Source organism: Phocoena sinus, chromosome 2 (assembly GCF_008692025.1).
Source record: "Phocoena sinus isolate mPhoSin1 chromosome 2, mPhoSin1.pri, whole genome shotgun sequence".
Taxonomy (NCBI): Eukaryota; Metazoa; Chordata; class Mammalia; order Artiodactyla; family Phocoenidae; genus Phocoena; species Phocoena sinus.
The window spans coordinates 135,200,761-135,220,409 of NC_045764.1; the positions used below are offsets into that span (position 1 = coordinate 135,200,761).

General features: G+C 39.3%; 1 protein-coding gene and 1 long non-coding RNA gene across 2 annotated transcripts in view; one reads left to right on the forward strand and one right to left on the reverse strand.

Moving 5' to 3' along the window:
- Nucleotides 1-823: 823 nt before the first annotated feature.
- Nucleotides 824-16,052, reverse strand: LOC116747263. The gene is made up of 3 exons (XR_004347971.1): nt 5,298-16,052; nt 4,200-4,289; nt 824-1,713 (listed from the first exon to the last, which is right to left on the reverse strand). It is a non-coding gene; the product is annotated as an uncharacterized LOC116747263 (long non-coding RNA).
- Nucleotides 16,053-16,436: 384 nt separating this feature from the next.
- ARID4A (AT-rich interaction domain 4A) overlaps nt 16,437-19,649 on the forward strand; it is a 58,830-nt gene continuing 55,617 nt past the window's right edge. Inside the window, exons 1-2 of the mRNA XM_032622098.1 lie at nt 16,437-16,625; nt 17,711-17,767. Coding sequence (XP_032477989.1) covers nt 17,762-17,767 — 6 coding nt within the window. The 5' untranslated portion in view covers nt 16,437-16,625; nt 17,711-17,761. The remainder of the gene's footprint in view (nt 16,626-17,710; nt 17,768-19,649) is intronic.

Below are 19,649 nucleotides of genomic sequence, written 5' to 3' on the forward strand. Positions count from 1 at the left end.
GAATTTCTTGATCTGTAAAGTTGAAATAAAAATACCCACATTTTATGCTTAAAAATAAATTAGAATACATGGGGAAACAGAACTGATACTGAGTGGAAAAATGAGTATTGGAAGAAACAGTCTGAACTCAGGCCAAGCGTGCCAGGCAGAGACACACCCTTTACTGGCCTCATGCCAGTATCACTCCATTCAACTGTCATGCTTTCCTGAGGTCACTGAGTTTAGCAGCAGGGTGTTGCCGGACTTTGAGCATCTGTCTAGTTTAAACAGCAAATCATTATACCAGAATACTTAACTACTATACAAACAACTCAAGAGCAGTATCTCATTACCATGGCTGCTTTTATGTAAAATTACCTGCTACATCTTACAACTCATATATTTAACTCAGAATGACACCAGTGGCCTTCGGCAGACACCTAAACAACTTAAGCTAGATGGATAATAAGTTGAGTATCCCTAAGCCAGTCTGACCATTCTATACTTTTCCAACTTCCAAAGTATGAATGGCACATGAATCTTCTATTTTCATTGTACTGTGAGTACCTCTGTTCTTAAATTCACATTGGAACAGCTAATAATCCTCTTTAAAAGAACAGACAATGATTCTAAAGAAACTTAAATCTGAGCAGCTAAGCCACCTCAAAAACATGTATCAGATAAATCTAAAACTAAGCTTCTCAGCTATTAGAAAAGAAAAGCAATTGATTTTCATAAAACTATACAAAGGATTAATAAATAATCTAGGTTCAGCTGTAGGGGCACTTCGTAACTGCACCACTGAGGCATGATTAGCCTCTGGGGGGAAAAAATGGCTGGCACATTTTACTTTGACAAGATAACATTTATTTTCAGCAAAGACTGAATACCTTATTACTGTAAACCTCGATACTGGTACCTAGGAAAGAAAATTACAAACGTTTTAAAGAATAAAGTTTTGGTTTAGAGATTACAGATAATATTGGGTTGGCTAAAAAAGTTCATTCGGGTTCTTCCATAACATCTCTTCTATTCCACATTATTGTACAGTATCCAATTTTCATTGCCCATCACAATTTGTTTTTAAAAACGTAATGTTTTCGTTACGTAAGTAGAGAATCGCAGTGCAGAAATATGGTCAAGGTTTCTTTCGCTTAACGTGGAACCCAAACATCAAAGCGATGAACATAACCAAGCTGGTGCAAATGATTTTCAACACCTGATGTGGAGATTTTGAGTATGTCGGCTTATCTCCTGCGTGGTATAACGTTGATTGTTCTGAAATTTACGTCTCGATCTGATTGCTATCAACTTGAACTGGTCTCCCCGACCATGGAGCATCGTCCAGTCAGAAATCTCTACCACAAAACTTTGCAAACCACTTTTGACACGTTCAGTCACGGCACCTTTTCCATACACTGCACGAATGTTTTGCCTTTTCAGTTGTGTTTTAACCTTTCTTGAATAAAGCATAATATGCTGCTGTTTTTTTCCTTCCATCTTCAATATTAAAATGGCTACACAAAAATTCACCAATTTTGATGCTTTTTAAAAAAAGTACGCTGATATAACAGCTATCACAATACAATCTAACAAAATTGTTTCGAATGAAGTTAAAGACAACTAAGCGCTACTAAAGCCATCTTATGGAAGAAACCGAATACATTCAGATAAAAAAGCACTTATCTGATAAGACTATCCCTTTGCTTTCATTTCTGTCATTCTCAAAGGAACCTGAAAAATAAATGAGAAAAATAAAGTTGTAGGTCCTCAATATGTTTAACTGATTGAAACATTAAAATACTCTTCAAATTAAGATTTGAAAAGCAAATTAAGATTACAAATTAATATCTCATTAAAAAATCTATCAAAATGCTACTAAGAAATCAGAAGAAATCCACAAATGAAAAAAATGAAGTCCTAATGTAAAACAATTCTAATGCTGTTCCTCACCTTGGAAATGAAATCCAGGCGGAACCTTTTACTTTCCTGCGCTCTACCACATCCATATTGTATTTACTGTGCCTAGGCTATCTCTTAACTGGTCTTTCTGAAGGACTCCCACCACCTACAAAAGCAAGCCTTCTGAAATGATTGACAGATTTCTCCCTCTCAAAGCCCTTTACACGTTTCCCTCTTAATAGTTTTCAAACTATTTCTTTTAAAAGGAACTTCGAAATATGAAATAAGAGTGCAGCCTACTCTTAACCCCAACCAAGTAGAAGCTTTTGTTCCACCATTGACCATGTGTATATATCTATTACAGTGTTTACTATAGTAAAATTTACTGTAATTATATAAATGTATTCCTCCCCCACCCTCCCTTGGGAGTTGTTCAAGAAATCACCTTTGTATCTCTACTAGTGAGCACACAGTATGAATCAAATGCTAAAGGTATGTATTTTTAAAACTAAAATAACTCATACTAGTTAACTACAGGGCGAGATATTCAATATATTTAAAAACACTGGTTCACTACTGTATTGATCAGAGGCTTCTAAATTAAGACAAACGTGGTTTAAAACGATTTGAACAGATCTGGAAAACCTAAGCTCAGGAAACATAAACTTTGGGGGAATCAATTCTTTCATACCATCATGATAATGGGATTTTTCTTGTTAAAAAAAGTTGGGGGCTGCTTCTCTGTCACCATTGTAACCACAATTTCAGAATAAGAAAACCAGCATCATAATTAAAACCAGGATAGTGGTTTATAAGCTAACGTAGGTTTCATACTGGCTTTGTCACTTAATAATTGTGTCACCTTGGGCAAGTTACTTATTCCCTCGTCTATAAAATGAGGATTATGTACCACTTCTAAAATGACATCAAAAACAGGAATACTTAGATATAAATTTAAATTTGTACAAGATTTTGTGTTGAAAATTATAAAATGTTGGTGAGAAAGTGAACTATATAAACAAACTGATCAGAAGACTCAGTATTGTCAGTTCTCCTTAAACTGATTTATAGATTCAATGTAAAACCCAATCAAATTTGCAAGAGGGTTTTTTTTGGGGGGGGGAGGGGTGTGTTTGTGGAAAGAAATCAAAAAGCTATTTCTAAAATTTTTTGGGAAAAGGAATTAGAATAGCCAAAACAATTCAAAAGAGAAAAAAAGTTACAAGGCCTATGGCATCTGATTTCAAGACTTACTATAAAATTAATGTAATATTAATGGAAAAGAATAGAGTCTAGAAATAGAAATATATGGTTAATTGACAAAGGTGCAAAGGCAAATCAATGCACAAAGATAGTGTTTTTCCAAAAATGGTGCTTGAACAACTGGACACCAAACACCAAACCATACCTTGTACCATATACAAAAATGAACTCAAAGTGATAAGTCAAAATGTACCTCAGGGCTTCCCTGGTGGCACAGTGGTTGAGAGTCTGCCTGCCGATGCAGGGGACACGGGTTCGTGCCCTGGTCCAGAAAGATCCCACATGCCATGAACGGCTGGGCCCGTGAGCCATGGCCGCTGAGCCTGCGCGCCCGGAGCCTGTGCTCCGCAACGGGAGAGGCCACAGCAGTGAGACGCCCGCGTACCGCCAAAAAAAAAACAAAAGAAAAATGTACCTCAAAGTCTAAAACTTCTGGATGAAAACAGAAAACCTCTGTGACCCTGGTTTAAAAAAGAGCATGATACATAAATGAAAAAAACTGACAGTGAATTTCACCAAAATTAAAAGCTTCTGCTCTCCTTTAAGAGAATGAAAAAAAAACTCTAGACAAAATATTTGCAAATCACATATTTGACAAAGGATATTTGTCCAGAATGTATAAAGAACTCTCAAAATTCAACAACCCAATATTTAAAATGGGCAAAAGACTCAGATAATTCATATTACAAATAAAACTAATGTTCCTTCTTTAACCATCCTAACCCTGCAAGAGGTAATCACCAGATTATGTATATCCTTCCAGCCAATAAATATTAATTCTTTCAAAGAGTAAATGCTAGTGTAATTATAAAGATGTTGAAGAGCAAGGGTACTCACACACCTTGAGTCTGTGTTTGAAGTGTATGATTTGGAATTTGATTTTTACTATGTGGAACCATGAAGTGGAATTTTAGGAAAAAGTCATTTAAATAAGTTGAACTATATGATCCAGATGGGATTTATTATTAAAACTTTTAAATTTTTTTAGGAAAAGCCAATAGGCTTCAAGACTGATATAATATGGTAGAATCTGACATATAAAGATGATAACCTACCTTTCGTAGACCGATTGGTTTAAGAGTCAGCAGCAACCAAGTGATAGTAAAGATTCAATGCAAAAATTTAGATGTCTACAATGGATCATACTGCCAGGAAAGATTAAAAAAAAAAGTTAAATAATATGCCATTCTTTCCCCAGTGGGAAAAACAGACACATTTAAAAATCACTAGGAAAGTATATTAGAAATACATGGGGACTTCCCTGGTGGCACAGTGGTTAAGAATCTGCCTTTCAATGCAGGGGATGTGGGTTTGATCCCTGGTCAGGGAACTAGATCCCACATGCATGCTGCAACTGAGAGTTCACATGCCACAACTAAGGGGCCTGCTGGCCGCAACTAAGACCTGGCACAACCGAAATAATAAAAATTAAAAAAAAAACTATATTTCATATCCATTAAAAAAAAAGAAATACATGTTCATGTATTATTAAGTATACATAGCCTGTATGTATATACTGACCACAAATGTGTACTCTGAGAAGGGGGGAGCAGGGGAGGAGATAAATCCTGACAAGGAATTTTGGACAGTTCCCTGGATATCTGGTGCATTAGCTCTCCAATTCAGTGAACTGGATGAAAAACTAAGGATGACAATAATAGGAAAAAATCTGAGATGTCAATAATTGAAACAAAGTAAAAAAACTAATCCATGTAAGAATATGAAGAACAGAATTTAGATGGGCGTGCACGTAAGTTGATAACTGTTTCTCCATCTTGTTCAGAGACCACCCGCATAAGAATTCTCCATGGATTTGAATTCACCAGATCTGAAGCGAGGCCCAGGAATCTGTATTTTGAACAAACAACTGATGTAATGCTTATGAATACACTAAAATTTGAGAATCACTGATTTGGACACAGCTTATTAAAATGAGAACACAGCAACAGAATGGTTATTAAAGGGTTTCAAGAAAAGAGGTTTCTGATATATAGCAAAACGGAGGATGAAGCTGTAGGGCATGATGGGTACTTGGGAAAACTTTTTTCCATTGGATTTTTAAAGAAATACATGTCTCAGAAACAGAAGCACATAAGTAGATGATAAAAAGATAAGTATCTGATAGAAACTTTATAATAGATGGTTTCTAATACCTTATGATTCAGCATCAGTTCTCTCACCATTTCCAACATGAGAGTGGACAAAGAGCCAGGGAGCTGATAAAGAAGAAAATGCATATGAATTCAAAGATTAAAAAGCATCTTTTATATTTTACTGACAGGTCAAGAGAGAGAAAAATAGCTCCGACTTAAGACAGGCCAGGTCAATATGGCCAAAGAAAATTTTATATTAAGGGCTCAGTTCTGCCACTGCAAAAGAACCTTAACACAAGATTCCCTTACCAGCAGTATCAAGGGATTCAGGTTTACACTGAAAGTATCTTCTACTGACATGTTCTACTAACACCTAATTCGAAGTTCATTTCATAGGATAAAAATAAGAGACAGATAATTCATTTTTTAGATAAATGTTGTATTTACTCACTATTTTACTAACAAAAGAGTAACATCATTTTACTGCAAACTTTCCCCCAAAGATATTCAATATTCACAAGGCAGTCCATTTCTATTCTAATCACCATTTGACCTTTCACCTGTCCCTACTGAAAATGGAGTAAATGTGGCTGAATGCAGTTCTTACGTATTTCTAGAGGAAAGGTCTACTAGAAGTGAACACAGAAAACAACACTTCCTTCAGAGGCAATACAATGATTCATTCACAAACTGAAACACGTTTGACAGGGAAAGTCTAAAAGGCAAGCTACCAATGTTGGCAAGTCATACATTAGTAATTATTTCTGACAACTATGTTTTTCCTTCCTTGTCGGCAACCCTGGCTTTCATGATATGAAGCCAAATGAAACTTTCTGACAGATGACTTCATGTGAAGACATGACGTGCCACCCCCATCCCTCAATCTAGATATTTGGACAGCTTCCAAAAAGTATTTCAGAAGAGATGCTTTAAACATGAAACTCAAGCTTGTCTACTCTAAATCCATTCTTTTCCCTACATGGAAATCTGACAAAACAGGAAGTACTTGGCAGGATGGAGAAGCAAGTCTTGCGGCTTAAGTATTTACTGGTAACAGACTAAGTTCTTCGTGACTGTGTAATAAAATGCAGAACTACAAATTTGAGAAGAAAACAGCAAAAACTTGCCTTGGTTACCAAGCTTCCCTTGGCAATTTAAAGGCCTTAAAAAGACAGTATATCACATGATACACAGAGGAATAAGAAACAGGAAGATGGCTTTTTTTTTTGTTATGGTACTTGATGTGAGAATCCCTCTCCCTACCCTGTCAGACCAAGATCTAAGCCACCAAAATTATACAAACACTGAAAGGAGTTTTGTGACTGTATATAAAAACTAAGAAACACAAAGATTCAAAACAAAACAAAACAAAACAAAGATTTCTGGTTTCGTTTGAGAGAACCTACTTGGGGAAAATCTTTGGTCTACGCTTGCCGAAGGATTTGAGTATAAATACAGTATCCTAACTACAAATAAACACAAATATAAATATACACCCTTAAATGGGCTGTTAGGATTAGCAGAGTCAATAACACACTAGCAAACATACTAAGGAAAAAAGAATCCCTCCCCCATGACTCCTTCCAGCTGCCACCCCCAGCCCCAATTGAACTGTTGTTGAAACAACTAGAAGCATTTTCAGGTAACAGTTTGTATCTTCGCTTTTAAGCTATCACACTTAAGGGTACAGCAGTATATCAAAGTGCCCAGGGAATGTTAAAAACTACCAAACAAATGTAAAGCACTGTTATCTAGTCCATTTTCCTACCCCTCAAAAGCAGGTTCAGACCCACAGTAAGTCATAAAATCAATTCGTGGGTCACAACAGATTTTTTTAAAAAAGTGAACTACAGGACAAAATACTGGAGGGCACTGTACTTTCATCTGTGGTGTGTATGAGCAATACACACATACACAGAGTAGAAACTTCACTATAAAGAAATTAATCCACGGCCTTCCTTAGCTATTATTTCAAATATCTGTTTTACTAGAACACTTGTTATATAAAACAGTGAGGTAGGTAAGGACATTAAAGCTTCTGTCAATTTGATAACAGCAGCAACTTCCTTAAGTGCTAAAATTATCAAGTCAGTGTCTGATACTTCTCATTTTCAGAAGTATCATTTAACCTTTCAGGGATACATAAATATTAGAAATATGCTTAGGAATTCTTATTAGAAAAATATGGTGCTGGATTAGAACCGTTAAGTATTAAGAGCTGTAAATACCTAGCCCCATGTCCCTTATACTTTAAAAGCAAACACTCATGTAGAGTAATGTATCCCAACCAATGAGAACAGGCTTATGATCAGAACACAGAACACCTGGTCTTCAAATCCAGTGTTTCTACAGTAGGATACTTACTCAAATCAACATCCCATTGAACTATTGTAAAAATTCTGAGAATTTTCAAGCTAAGAGTACATAATGCTGCTTTAGCTCTAAAAATGCCTACTATGGGCCTGATTTTTTAACTTATCTCCCCATTTCCCAACATTTCCATTTCTTCTAAATCTAGAGGCACAGACCCCGTCAATCCTACAGTAACTAAAGATCAAGTAAGTGTCCTTATGAAATGTCTCACCCAGTTCCTATTTTCAGCCTACTCCTATTTTCATGCCTAGAGGCATTACGGTATTGTGAAAAGAAAAATGTACGTACAGAGTGAGATTATGGGTTCAATAACCAATCGAGCCACGTGGTTTGTAGATTCTGTTATTGGCAGATGTACCCTTAGTACTGGCCCAACTTTTCACAAATTTGAACCACTGAGGATGAGAAGATTGGTGGGCGTGCAGATCCGTGAAAAATCAGCTGTCAGAAGAAAAATCCCTCTGGTGGTTAATTAGACATACTAGCCTTTATAAAACAATAGGAAATCATTCTAATGAAAATTCCTGACCTGTGGATAGTCCCCAGAGTGATCTACCCCCACTACACATTCTGGAATCTGACCCAATTCCTAAACCTCAAGCGATCTCATTTTAAGCAACTCATCAGGCAAGATGTTCCTCTTGTACAAAAACTGACAAAGCACATTTTCACTGGCATGCATTTGTCCATTAAATGTCACCTTTTAGCTTGCTATACCTTTTATAAACTGTCACTCCACAAATGAGTGCGTACTAAGTGCCAAGACCTGTGATAGGTTCTAAACCTACAAAAGTGAATAAGGTGCAGTTCTCTGTCTGTAAGATGTCATAACTTAGTGAAGGACATATTAGTGGACAAAAAGCTAAAATGCAATACAGAAAGTGGTAGAAATCACATAAAAGGAAATATATGAAATTCATACGGACAGATTACCTATAGTTGCAGAGGTATCAAGGAAAGCATCACTTAAAAAGCAGCTTTTGAATATGTGGCAATAGGGCAACGATCCAGATGGTGGGAAAAATATGAATAAAAACAAAGAACTGGGAAAATACAGAGCTTGTGCGGTGGAGCCATGATAGTTTTAGTGTGACTGCAGCAAGTAATACCTGAAGAGAAGAAGTATGAAATAAGTTTGGAGAGAGGTCAATATGACCTTCAGGAAGGGAGAGGCAAAGAGTCTAGGTGCTTTATTTCTGTATATAAATATAACATTTCTTTAAAACTCTTGAATGACAGACATTATGAAACAGCACGATGCATACTAACACCACCACATAATATCTGGAATCATTCTAAGCACTTTACATATATTAATTCATTTAATACTAATCCTAACCAGGTCAGTTCTATTACTATCCCTATTTTACAGATGAGGCAGAGATTAAATTGGCCCTAAACCACCCATCCCCACAAAAAGCATGGCCACACCCACACATTCTAAAGCTTAAGTATCTTCTTTGCTATCTCTGAATAATTCCCTGGATATTCACTAAACTGTAGTCATCATTTCATGATGTTAAGTCAAATCACTACGCTGTACACAAACTTATACACTACTATATGTTAATACCTCAATAAAACTGGAAGAAAAAAAGAATGAAAAACTAACCTTTCTTTAACTTAGTTCAGGAATCATCTGGTTTTCCTGCATTTATTTTACTTAATAATCCACTTTAACTTTTCAAGTTAAAACCAGAAATAAGAGAGCCCTAATAAAAGCCCCAAAAAGTCTAATGGAAGAATGGAATTAAAAGTCAGAATACAGGGAATTCCCTGGCAGTCCAGTGGTTAGTACTCCACGCTTTCACTGCCAAGGGCCTGGGTTCGATCCCTGGTCGGGGAACTAAGATCCCACGTGCCATGCCGCGCAGCCACAAAAGTTGGAATACAGAAAACAGTATACAGTCCAGCATATGCCTTAACCCAATCAGGGACCTTATAGGCATTTTCACAAAAGAACAGATGCTTACCGGACATTTCAAGCTCTAACTAGCACGTTTAAAACTGATTTCACTTTCCTTACCAACCAGTAGCCTTTCCTGACTTTCCAAATTGATTAATGGCACAATCTACTTCCCATTTCTTAAAATCTTGAGTTTTCTTTCTTCTTTACCTCTATAATCAATTAGAAATCAAATGCTATCAACTCTTTTTTTCTCACAGTCTCTTGCTCACCTATCCTTCCTTACCCTCCCTCCAGGCCCTACTCACTCTAGTTTCACCTCATGCTGACACCACTGCAAGAGTATCTTAATTGTCTCCCCACCTCCAATTCCTGTGTCATTTCTTCAGTCATATTGGACACTATTTCCAAGTAATCATTCAGGAATACATTTTGTCTATTCAAAAACCCTCAACACAAATAACGAAAATCAAAAGGGAAGTCTTTATGGAAAAATATCTGTAGCAAATTACTACTAAATATTATATAATAAGCTCAAAAAATTAAGGAATATCAAAACTGTAATATATAAATGGACAAAAGTCTTGAATAGACAACTTGTTTACTACTAAGAATCAGTAACTGAAATTATGGAAAGAGGTCCCACTTCACAAGTTAACAAAAATATTACAGAGAAAAAGAGAGCTCAACATATTTTGTACCTAGTAACTTAGCAAAAGTTATAATTACAGGCTACGCAATGTTGGTAACTAAACTCACAGGGAAGGTAGTGTAAATTATAACTCTTTTGGAAAACAACATGGCAACATTTCAGAGTCATAAAAATGTTCATACAATGACCTTTTAAATCAATCCTAAAATAACAGTGCAAAAAAACAGAAAATACTGTATGTACATAGATGATAATTACAGCACAATATTTAAGAACTAGAAAGAAACCTAAATGGTCCAGCAATAGGAAAATAAAGTCAGAGATAACAGAGTTTGATGGAATATTTTCTGACATTAAAATTACCGTGGAGGACTTCCCTGGTGGCACAGTGGTTAAGAATCCACCTGCCGATGCAGGGGACATGGGTTCAAGCTCTGGGCTGGGAAGATCCCACATGCCGTGGAGCAACTAAGCCTGTGCGCCACAACTGCGGAGCCTGCGCTCTAGAGCCCGTGAGCCACAACTACTGAAGCCCACGTGCCTAGAGCCCATGCTCCGCAACAAGAAAAGCCACTGCAATGAGAAGCCCGTGCACCACAACACAGAGTAGCCCCCGCTCGCCGCAACTAGAGAGCCCGCGTACAGCAATGACGACCGAATGCAGCCAAAAATAAATAAATTAAAAAAAAAAATTACTGTGGAGACCATGCAGTCACATTGAATGCCTATTACAACGTTAAGTAACAAAGAAAAATAAAAATTTCTCTGAGACTAAAGAAAGAATATGCATACAGACAAGGAAAAAGAAAATTTTAAAAATCCAATGGTAGGGTGGGATTAATTTTTGTTTGTTTAATTCCATTTTGATTTGTAAAATTTGAAAACAAAACAAAAAATAACCTTCATTTTCTGCTCATATCCCAGCTTTCAAGGCCCTCTGGAAGTTCCCAAACCTATAAAAGACAAGCACTCTACATAATTCTGATGTGCAGCTAATTCTAGAAACCTTGACAAGCTGGCTTCACACAGCTTTCCCAATGTAATCTTTAATCAGTCATCTTCTCCAAACTGGTTTACTTACTGTCCCAAACATAGCTTTTCTTATATATTGGGTTGGCCAAGAAGTTCCTTCAGTTTTAAGTAACTATAAAAGACACATTTTTCATTTTCACCAAGAATTTTATTGAATAATGTATTCACTAACCGAACAAACTTTTTGGCCAACCCAAATAACTGCATCCTTGCTCACAAGCTACATCCACTTAGAATGACTTCCTTTCTTCTAATTTTACATATTACATATCATTAACCTTGAAAAGTCTTTAATGATGGCTAAATAAATTTCTTTCTGTTCTGTATTATAAAACAATTTGTTTTTTAAAACAATTAGATCCAATTGTACACTGAACTTTGACAAATCTATTTTTCTCGTGTGCCATGATTTACATCTTTAAAAAGTTAAACCAATCTAAACTGATGGAATCTTTTGAAATAACTATATTAACACCCACATGTTTAATTATGGTTTTCTTTTTTTTGACAGTAAGCTTCTGAGGACAGATCCTAGTAGGAATGCCACTAGGTAATCTACCAAATCTTAAAATAATGCTCTTGTTTGCATTATATATGAAGGAAAACCAGTTATCTATGACTCCATGTGGCCATAAAATAAGCAGTGACATCTACTAGGGCAAAAGACCATACAGAGATTACAAAGGTTGCTTTGGTTGCAAATAAGCAAATTTAGTAACTTTCCAAAAAATAACAAAACCATTAGGAAAGCAGCTACATTCAACACAACAATCTGTTCTGCTTTTCAACATACACAGACAGTTACAGAAATAACTGTACAGTGGAACAAATTCTATCATTTTTAAAAAGAGATATACATGTAAAGGCAACATGGCCAATCTCGATTACTAGAGAATAGTTAAGTAAAACTGCATACCAGAAATACAATTTCAACAGAGAGCAGATCCAAGTCATTTAAAAACTCGAACACTTTCCTTCATTATTCCACAAAGCGAGGAGGCTTCCTCTAGAAGACAAAGACTTTTTAAAGTTTTCAGTATGTTATATAGCCCACACACTCAGAACAGACTGTTTTGCTTCACTTCTAAACACTTTTCCTGATGAGATCTTTATGTCAAGTATTTTACCGTGGGTTAAAGAAAAAAAAAAATCATGAAAATGTTCACAGTGTTCTGTGATTAAAAATCCAGAAATGGGAACCATATGAATGGGTAAAAAAAAATTCATAGGGATGTTCTAATTTTGAGATTTCAGTCTAAGATACCATGACAGGAAGCTAATTTCATGCCCTCATTTGAATTCTTGACCAAATAAATAAAACATTCTGCTTTCAAAATAGCATTTTTTCATAAAAACGTTATTAAAAATTTGACCATTTTGATTTTGTAGAAACATTATTCTACTAGTTTGGGCTCGTTAAAATAGGTTACAAAAATCAATTTTATCAAAATTAATTTTCATTCATTTATTCCTAAGAGATGATTTGAGTGTTCAATTAATATTCATCTATAGTTGCCTTCCGCTAAGGTATCATAAAATCTTAAAAAAAAAAAAAGGAATTGAGGAATAAAAGTCAAGAATAACTATTCTCAATGAGTTCTCTAAACCTACATTATTATTAGCAACTAGAAATCAAGTCAGTTCTGGGACTTCCCTGGTGGCGCAGTTGTTGAAGAGTCTGCCTGCCAAGGCAGGGGACACGGGTTCAATCCCTGGTCTGGGGGGATCCCACATGCTGTGGAGCAACTGAGCCCGTGTTCCACAACTACTGAGCCTGTGCTCTGGAGCCCTCGTGCTACCACTACTGAAGCCCTTGAGCCTAGAGCCCACGCTCCGCAACAAGAGAAGCCCGCGCACTGCAATGAAGAGTCGCCCCTGCTCGCCGCAACTAGAGAAAGCCTGCGTGCAGCAACGAAGACCCAATGCAGCCAAAAAAAAAAAAAAAAGTTAAGACAGCACTTGTGGAATATCATGAATTTTCAGAAGAGAACTGCTGTTAAAGAAAACGTAAGTTAGCTTACTTCACATATTTTGTATATGAAAGTACATAACGATTCATAAGAAACAGTGACAGAGCACATACCATGTATCAGGTAAGGAAACCTAAGAGTGATTAAAACAGCAATTGCTACCCTCTGGGAGTAAAGTCTCAAACTGGGGAAGAGCCAAACAAATGCAGAGTAAATGTGATGAGAGAGACATGTAAAGGGTCCTATGACAGTACAAAAGCACCTTGAGAACGCACAGAAAGATGGAAAACTTTAAGCCAGGCTACAAGGAAACAACAGTTAAACTCAACTAACTCTACCATAAAAAACAATTTGTTTTTAGTATCCTCTAAGTGTCACTTCTGCATAGCAAAATGTTTCACTGTACAAACACCTAACTATTCTAGAGCAAAAAATAAATTAATTTTAAGAAATTACTCTTAAGGTCCAAAAAATTCTCAAGTTTATTTTACTATATGTGTGACTTGAAAGACTGATAATTTTACCTGAATAAACAGAGACCAGGAGAAAAAGCTCAAAAATAAAGCTAAATTAAAATTTTAAAATGGAGATTGGGGGGGAGGAGAGTAATAAAAGGAAGAAGGATAACAAAAAAAGTAAGAGCAAAAGCTTTCTGATGAAGCATGGTATAATCTCTTTGGCCTTGTATTTCCACTTACAGAAATTTATTCTAGAGAAATAATCAGGCATGTGAGGGAATATCAAGATGCCTAGAAATTTTAGGCATAGATGTCAGTTCTCAGAGAAAATCTTTCGTAAAACATGCACAAGGATATTCAGACATATTACTACCATTATAAAAATTAAGAGATCTGGTACATAAAATACAGTACATCTATCCTACAGGACACTATGCAGCCATGAAAAACGTGCAGCATGTTCCCAATATTTTCCAAAAAGGAAAAAAACCTGAGTGACAAAATGAGCATGACTAGAATGATCTCTATTTTGTAAAACAAAACCAGCAAAAGAGAAACCCCTCTGAATAACATAGGTACAGTACAAACTGCAATCACCTTTTGGTGGCGGTGATACAAGAGATTTTGTTTTCTTCTTTTGGCTTTTTGGTAATTTCCAAATGCCCACTGACATACATTATTTGGATCAGATAATAACCGTTTTAAGTCGGGTAGTGGAATTATAGGTGATTACCCACCCACTCCGACCCAGGAAGTTAAGTAGTATTTACATGTCCTATAATTTCCTTAAGAAAAAAAATTGCTTAACTTCTAAACTCTTACTGAAATATCTTTTCTACATGCCAAATTTCTAAATATTGAGTAAAAAATCATGAAAATGTCCACATTATTCCTTGATAAAAATATTAAGTACTTAAAAATCTAGAAATGGGACTAGCATGAATGGGTAAACAAATTCGTAAGTATGTCCTAATTTTGAGACTTCATTCTAAAGTATCATATCAGGAAGCTAATCACAGACTCATCTGAACCCTTGACCAAACAAAGACTTTTCAACTACCATTCTTCCATCTTGCTATTTATGGCTCTACTTACTGGTCTCCCTAATTCTAAAGATTTTTACAGACATTAGAACTCACCTCAGTAATACTTCCGGATGTTTGTCACTTACCTGTCCTTTTCTTCAGACCAACTGACAAAAAAACCCCAACAAATCATTAAATCACTCGATCATTTTCTTGTCTGGAGCCCCACCAATACAGCAATAGGATTCAAAACAGAAGTATTATGAGGATAATTTTAAGCAGCTATTCAGATCAGTGTGACTAGGTCACTCAGCAGAAATACTAACATGCATTTCATTTTCTTAACAATTCTGAAAAAATCACTGTTACGAATGAGAAATCGATGCAGCCTTAGTTAACATGTCCTCTTAACGAGTAAGTTTAGTCAACGTGGATTACCGTCGATATTTTACATTTTTAAAATTATTTCATTCTTTAAAACAACTTGCCAATCAATACTCTATTTCCACCATTTCAAATGTGGTTTTGTTTTCTTTAACAGAACACAAGATCGTGCTAATGGAACTAGATCAATGGCTACCCTGAACAAAATCCTATCGGGGAGGTCCTTGTATTTTTATCTAAGGTGTTTTCCGTCCCTGCAAAACCACTGCTCGCTCCTTTCAAAAAGCAGCCTAAGCCTCGTGCAGCGTGGCACAGCTACTTGTCTAAGGCTAGAGCGGCAGCGTCTGTGCTAGCTAGGGAATTCCTCAGCACCCCAAGCCCAGCGTTTCCTTCATTTTCCTCACTGCTTAAACGCGTGACCAGCACGCGGAAACCCCTCCCCACGCAGGACCGGTTTGCCTCAGAACCCTGCCCTCCCTGTCTTAATTAAGGAGGAGCACACAGCCGGTGGCCTTGGTCGCAGAACGTGACAAGCTGCCGAAATCCACTTCTAAAGGGAGGAAGCACTGCTCTGAGAGGAGCGGCATCCCGAACCTCTCTCACTCCCGAGAGGAGTCCAAAGGATCAGCCCGGAGAAAAGAGACGTGCACGTCCCCTCCGCCTCTTTCTCTAGGGTCGCGAGAGAAGAAGCCTCGCCCCCTCTCAGCCCGCCCCCAGCTTCCCACCCAGCCGCAGGGAGAACTTACTCTGCTATGGCTGCCGAGCGGCCCCCTCACTTCCGGTGCCGGTGCCGCTAGAGCTGCGCCATCCCCCAGTCCACCGGACAACTACCGCTTCCAACTGACCTTTCTGACAGATCGCTACTCTTCCGATCTTCACTAGGTGCTGTCCTGGAGGGAACGGTGGATGGTTGCCGCAGTTAAATGAATCCACGGGATAAAGATTCCGCTCTCGTCTCGCCAGAAACATAAAATGCGGTAGACCTGCAGCCACCGCTGCCCAGACAAAATGGCGCCGAGAAACTGGTTCAGCGCAGGCGCTTTGGAAAGACCCTGCCCCGCCCCCGTGCAAGTCCTGGCCACAGCTCCGGGTTCGGTTTCCATGGGACGCCCCACCGCCAATCCTCGTGCCGAACTGCTCTTCCTGACCCCTCAATTGACCAATCAGTGCTCAGTTAAGTACATCCGGAGTCGTCTTTACCAATCATTTTTCAGGACTTGCTTACTCAATAGCTGATTCTCCAGTAACGTTAGTCTTCGGAGGCAGCCAATCATAAGTGGCAGATGTCCTACCTGCTGTTTTTCGCACCAATCCGTGAAGTTTCAGAGCTACATCCAATGAGGACGGCAGGTAGCGAGCTCCAATCCGAAACTCTTCGGCGTCATGAGCAGCCAATAGGAGTTCGTGTAGAAGCGAGTCTGCTCAACAGCTTGTTATTTGGTGGATTGTGGCAGTAAATTGGGCGAGTGGGGAACCGGGCGCAGGAACTGCCGCCGCGGCCGGGAGTGGTGGTGCCCGGACTGGGGCCCACGGGGGTCAGTGGGGCGGAGGACTCGGGGGCTGACAACGCGCACTTCACCCGCAGTTGGTAGGTGGGGAGAAGAGAAGCGGGGGATACTGAATGGAAGAAGCGGCACTAGCAGCTGGTGCTGCTGCCTGGGGTCCCGGTGCAGTTGGAAGCTTTGGAGGTGGGGAGGGGGGATGCTTGGCAAGTGGGGCGGCGAGCGCAGGGGAAGGGGCAAGTCGTGGAGCAGCGGCAGAAACTGCGGGAACAGCCGCCGCAGCTGCCTCCTCGGCCGCTTCCCCGGGTTCCCCGGGAAAATGGCTGTGGGCTGGCCGCGCCGCTAAGTTTCCTTCCGCGAGGCGAGGAGCGGGCTGCTTGGGGCAGCCGGCCCCTAACTCCCCAGCGCGTCCTCCCCCGTGGAGTCCGTGGTTGGACCCGAGGGTCTGGGGGCTGATACTGCTCTGGGCTGTACAAAAAGTTGAGGCGGGCGCGGGGAGGAGGCGGCGGCTGCCGCTGTGCGGCTCCCCTCCCCTCCCACACCCTGTCCGGGCCACCTCCCCTCCTTCTCTCCGCCCCCCCAGCCTTCTTCCCCTCGCGGGTCTTCCCTTTCTCGCGCGCCTCGGGGCTGAAGGCCACGGCCCCTGCCCCTTCGGGTGAAGAAGTGCTTTTCCTTTCTGATATGGTGCAGAGGAAAGGAAGGAGAGCAATGGCGCCGTGACACTCCGCTGCCGCCACCGCGGGCCCGGGGCGGGCGGAGGGGGCCGATCGGCGGAGGCGGGGCGCGGGCCGAAGTCGGGGTATCCGGGGGGCGGCTGAGCTCGGCGACCGCGCCTGTAGGGGGCCCGGGGAAGCCCAAACGGCGCCCTGCCCTTCTCCAGAGCGACCCGTCCTGGGGCTCTGAGTTGAGCATTCCGGGTCAAAGTGGCGAGCGAGGCGGGGGCGCGGTGGGCCGCTGGCGAACTCCGCGGCGGAACCCACTGCCCTTTGGCGCCCGTGGGGTTCTTGCCACCCCCTCGGCTCCTGCGTCCTGGCTGCCCTCGGAGGGGATCTTATCCCTTCCCTGGTGAGGGTTCTGCCCCTCCCCGCTGGCGTTTGTTTACTTTCTTTCCCTGGGTCGCTCCCCTCGTTGACTGATTCTGTGCCTGTCTTTCCCCTCCCTTTGGTTCCAGCGACGGAGAAGATAGCTCGTTGAGCTGGAACCCCACAGATCACCAGTGAAAATGAAGGTAAGTAGAGTCGACGCTGCTCGGAACCTCGTGCCCTGGACACTGACTGTCGTGAGGCCAGTGCTATGGAATGTCATTTTTTTTGCTACTCAAAATTGATTCGTCTGCTGAGCAGCGCTTTCTGAAAATGAGGACGTGTTGAATGGGTGAGAGATGATCATTGTGTCTAAATGCGGTCAGTTGGGCCCCTCTCCGAAGCAGTTAGCACTTTGGAAAGGCTGCTGCAGCCTTTCCATTGTTGTCCATTGGGCTAGTATTTTTAAACACTTCCTGTGTTGGCAGCGACCTTTGCAGAAGTAAAGCTTTTGTCCTGCTTTGGTTCTTTGGGGGATTTTTTGATTTTTTTTTTTTTCTTCCCCAGTGCCAATGCGATTTTCTAAGGAAGGAATGTGTGGATTGTGTAAGGGAGATACCATTTCTTCTGGGGATAAAGTGAAATTTTGTGGGTAAAATATTTGAAGGTGAACTAAAACTAAGTATTATTATATATTATTATTATAACTAATAATACTTAATTTTAGTTCAGTAAATATTTTAAATGTATATCCAACCTAAAAAAAATTCTCCTAAAGACAACTAATATTGCAAACATCGTATGTGATGTTTAAAGGGAAGGGGAGGTATAACATCCTGCAGTTCCGTGGCATTCAATGTTTCAGGTCAGATATTTATTTCCAAAAAGTATTTCTTTTCAATTTGCGTTATTTGTAAATGCACTAACTTTAAACCTGATTCCTTACTCATTTACTGTTTCAGTGTATTAAGCTCTGAAATACAGGATTTTCCCAAACTTCCTCTTGCTTTCCTATCTCCTTGAAGTGACAGTGTACCTTCTTTAATGTTAGTTGGGAAAACTTAATGAAAAATCATTTTCTACTTGAAAGTATTTCTCTAAAGTGTACACTGTCACCTTTGCACTTAGCATTGTTGAGTTGAGCTTGTACGAATACACTTAACTTTTGGAAAATATTCTTAAAATGACAGATTGAGATAGCAGTCATTCTGTTACTGTCAAGATTAAAATGAATGGTGGAGTGAAATTTCTCATATCTTTCCATGTGTCATTCTGATCACGGCCATTTGCTACAAGTAGATATTACTTTGTGAAACTTTTTTTAAAAAATATACCAAGAAGATTAGTGTTGACAAACTAGGTACAGCTACCCTCAGTTCACATCTCTGCATTCATCAGTTAATTTAGATTTAAAGCTTTAAAATGCAGCTTTTAGCCAATGATTTTTCTAAATAATGCTCTCTTTATCAAAAGGGTTGGCTTCATTTATTACCTGTACAGTTACTATGTATCCAAAAACAGTTGACTTTATGTAGCTATATTAATAAACATTTGGGCTTCCCTGGTGGCGCAGTGGTTGAGAGTCCGCCTGCCAATGTAGGGGACACGAGTTCGTGCCCCGGTCCGGGAGAAGATCCCACGTGCCGTGGAGCGGCTGGGCCCGTGATCCATGGCCGCTGGGCCTGCGTGTCCAGAGCCTGTGCTCCGCGACGGGAGAGGCCAGAACAGTGAGAGGCCCGCGTACCGCAAACAAAACAAAACACATTTAATTATGTATTTGTTAGTGTTAATTTTAATAGCAATATTTCTTTTAATTTGAAAACAAAATTTCAGGCGGCCATAACTGACTAACTTAAAGTTTTATGAGACACTTAAAATAAATATACCTTTTCTGGATTAAAAAATTTTTTCATTTCTTAAATATATTATAAAATTGTTGAATCATTTTGTATCTGAATGAAAAAACATTACATTTCCTACTGATACTTTCTAGTTACAATTTAAATTGTTTTATGTTTTCGCGATATAGATTATAAAGTAAAGGATTGCTAATAAAGTGTTTGCTTTAAGGATATTTTTCAAATTATC